Source organism: Cariama cristata, unplaced genomic scaffold (genome assembly GCF_000690535.1).
Source record: "Cariama cristata isolate BGI_N322 unplaced genomic scaffold, ASM69053v1 scaffold29589, whole genome shotgun sequence".
NCBI lineage: Eukaryota > Metazoa > Chordata > Aves > Cariamiformes > Cariamidae > Cariama > Cariama cristata.
The window spans coordinates 1-3,008 of record NW_009636752.1 but is presented as its reverse complement, the minus strand read 5'-3'; the positions used below and the strand labels follow the sequence as shown (position 1 = coordinate 3,008).

The 3,008-nt window shown below is 62.2% G+C and overlaps 1 protein-coding gene across 1 annotated transcript; it reads left to right on the top strand.

The window, feature by feature from the left end:
* Window positions 1–5: 5 nt before the first annotated feature.
* On the top strand, window positions 6–2,610 carry LOC104154560 (sodium-dependent serotonin transporter-like; the record flags this gene model as incomplete). Its single annotated transcript, XM_009708042.1, has 6 exons — window positions 6–105; window positions 312–424; window positions 788–919; window positions 1,027–1,126; window positions 1,328–1,428; window positions 2,443–2,610. Coding segments are annotated over 6 exons (714 nt in total), but the record flags the coding sequence as incomplete, so codon positions are not given.
* Window positions 2,611–3,008: the final 398 nt, after the last annotated feature.

Here is a 3,008-nt window from a genome sequence, read left to right as displayed (position 1 = left end):
TGAACTGCCTCACCAGCTTTCTGTCGGGCTTTGTCATCTTCACCGTGCTGGGCTACATGGCTGAGATGAGGGACGTGGAGGTGGAGGATGTTGCAAGAGATAAAGGTTCGCCTCCCTCCGGCACGACTGCCCCGTCCTGGCCCTGCGGTGCCCATCACGGTTGAGGGGGGCCGGGGTGATGGCCGGCACTGGGGTCTGCCGGGGCACAGGGGCTTGTGCCCGGGAGCGGTTCTGGCTTTGCATCTTCCCCAAGCAACTTCCTGTGCAAGAGCAGACGGGGAACAACAAACCGACCCAGTGTCCCCTCCTAGGGCCGAGCCTCCTTTTTATCACCTACCCCGAAGCAATCGCCAACATGGTGGGATCCACCTTCTTCGCCATCGTATTCTTCCTGATGATGATAACGCTGGGGCTGGACAGCACGGTAGGGAACTCCATCGAGCTCAACAGCACAGCCGTGCAGCCTAGGGCCGTGTCCCCAGTGGGGACTGGGAACGGCTGGGTCCCACGGGGAATAGTGGGGTGACAAGGGCAGCTACAGCCTCGGGAAGGGGGGGCTGCCCACCCAAGCCCTCCGAGCATGGGGACAGAGGGAGCACCGCACCATCGTCTCCAGTGGGTCCCCCAAAGCCCATCGAGGGGACGGTCACCCCGGAGGGAGGTGATAGGACGAGATGTCCCCACTCTGCTTGTGGGCAGAAGGGGCTTGCGGGGAGCAGGTTTGCTCCACGAACGGGACTGGCCCCACGATTCACTTCTCTGCCTCACACCGGCATTTCCTTTGCAGTTTGGGGGCTTGGAGGCCGTGATCACGGCCGTGATGGATGAGTACCCCCAGGTCCTGGCCGGGCGACGGGAGCTCTTTGTCCTCGGCCTCATCACAGTCTCTTTCCTGGGCTCCCTGAGCACCCTGACCTACGTGAGTACCACCGGGCACCGCTCCGCTCCCATCCCCACCACACACCTCCTCGTACCTCCAACAACCCCCGGTGGGGTCTGCAGCCGCCCTCCCTTGTGCTGTTCCAGGGGGGAGCCTACGTGGTGAAGCTGCTGGAGGAGTTTGGTGCTGGCTGCTCAATCCTGGCAGTGGTGCTGCTGGAAACGATAGCCGTCTCCTGGTTTTACGGTAAGAAACTGCCTCGGTTATGAAAAACATCCTGCAGGCACCCACACGGGTGTTTAACCTTACATCCGTGAGTAAATGCCAGGGGATTCAGGGGCAGAAGCACGTGCCTGACTCCTGGCACGGCTGGGATGGGGCACGGAGGGCATCGTGCCCACGTCCTCTGCGGGGCCCCGGGGCCATGACAGCTCTCTGCTCTGCCAGGGATACAGAGGTTCTCCCATGATGTGAAAGCCATGCTGGGCTTCACCCCGGGGATGTTCTGGAAGGTGTGCTGGGTCGCCATCAGCCCTGCCTTGTTAGCGGTGAGTATCTACGGCCCGAATTAAAGACCGGGTTGTCAGCCTCCCGCTGAATGCCCCCCCCCAGGGGAGCTGGTTGCATGAGATGAACAAGGTGCCGGGAGGGTGGAGCGGGTGTGGGACCTCATCCCGGTCCTCCCCATGCCGCTGCTCCAGCCACGGGCAACGCCAAGCCGCCCCCAGCCCCCGGGACAGGGGGTTTCACCACGAAAGGGAGCTGGAAGGACATTTCCCAGCTTCTTCTGCAGCTCCAGGGCAAAGCTGGGAGCTGGCAGCTGGGTGCTGCCACGGGTGGAAGCGCAGCCTCGTTTCGTCCCCCTGGTCCGCAGCATCCCACGGGTACGTCTCTGACGGCACTGCGGCGCTGTGCGCCGGGCTGGATCCGTCCCCTTTGAAATGCCAGCTCCTCCAGCACTTCAAAGGCTGCTGTCTGTGAGAGGCAGAGGGGTCTAATCTCCCCAGATCTGCAGGAGAAGAGGCCTTGTGAGGATTAATTACGGCTCTAAGCGCTTTGCCCTGGTTATTAAGAGAGAAGTATTATAATCAAAGGAGACAGCAAATGATTTCATTTCAGCACGGGGACGTGCAGCCTTCGAGGCCACCATCTCGGTGGGGTCTGGTAGACAAAGACCTCCCGGGCCGCACCTAGCGAGGGGTGACAGCCTGCGAAATGTCACTGCAATGTCCACGCTGGCCTTTCGGGGTTAGGAAGGCGGCGGTGGCAGCGGGACGCGGGCGTTGTGAACCTCTGGGATGAGCCGGCATCAGTGCCGGGGCTGGGGAGGGGTCGCAGCTGCTCCCCTCTCTCTGGGGAGCCAGGGGACCTGCTCGGCCAGGGATGCCCAGCTGTCGTGAAAGAGCTTTCCCGGCTGCCCGTGCCATGTGCCCGTGGGGTTTGTGGGCTGTACGGTCCTGCCACCGCCCTGAGCCTGCTTGTGACCGGCAGCGGGGCATGTCCTGCCGCAGTCCGGCCCCATGAGCATCCTTCCCTAACGCGCTCCGCTTTGTTCGTTACAGTTCATAGTTATCAGCTCCCTCCTGGACCAGCCGCCTCTGACACTCTTCGACTATCAGTACCCCGAGTGGAGCATCTCGGTGGGGTACCTCATAGGAGCATCGTCCTTCATCTGCATCCCCTTCTACTTGGTTTACAAGCTCGTCTGGACACCGGGCTCTCTCAAGCAGGTCAGGAGCAGGGTGGGCGATCCTGTGGCCCCTGTGCGGGCTGGGGGTGGGCAGGGACCCCCGCTCGGGTTAGCCCGAGCCCGAGGCTGGGGAGCTGGGCAGTTGGTTGCTGCGTCCTCAGCATCTTTGTTCATATGGCAATTAAATCGCACCTGGAGAGCTGCTTGGATAAAGGCTCAGAGGAGCACGGCTCGACGGCCTGATCATTTTAAGTCGTATTTTCTGAAGCTGCGATTCTGGCTGGGCCAGGAGGCAGCAGGGCTACATCAGCACGGCCCTGGAGGCAGGAGACCGTCCCCAGCTGCCACCCATCCACTCAGCCCATTTCTGGGATACCTCCTGCCTGCTGCGGTCTGCTGCAGGCTGAAACGGCCCCGGCCCCCCAGCACGCCAGGACC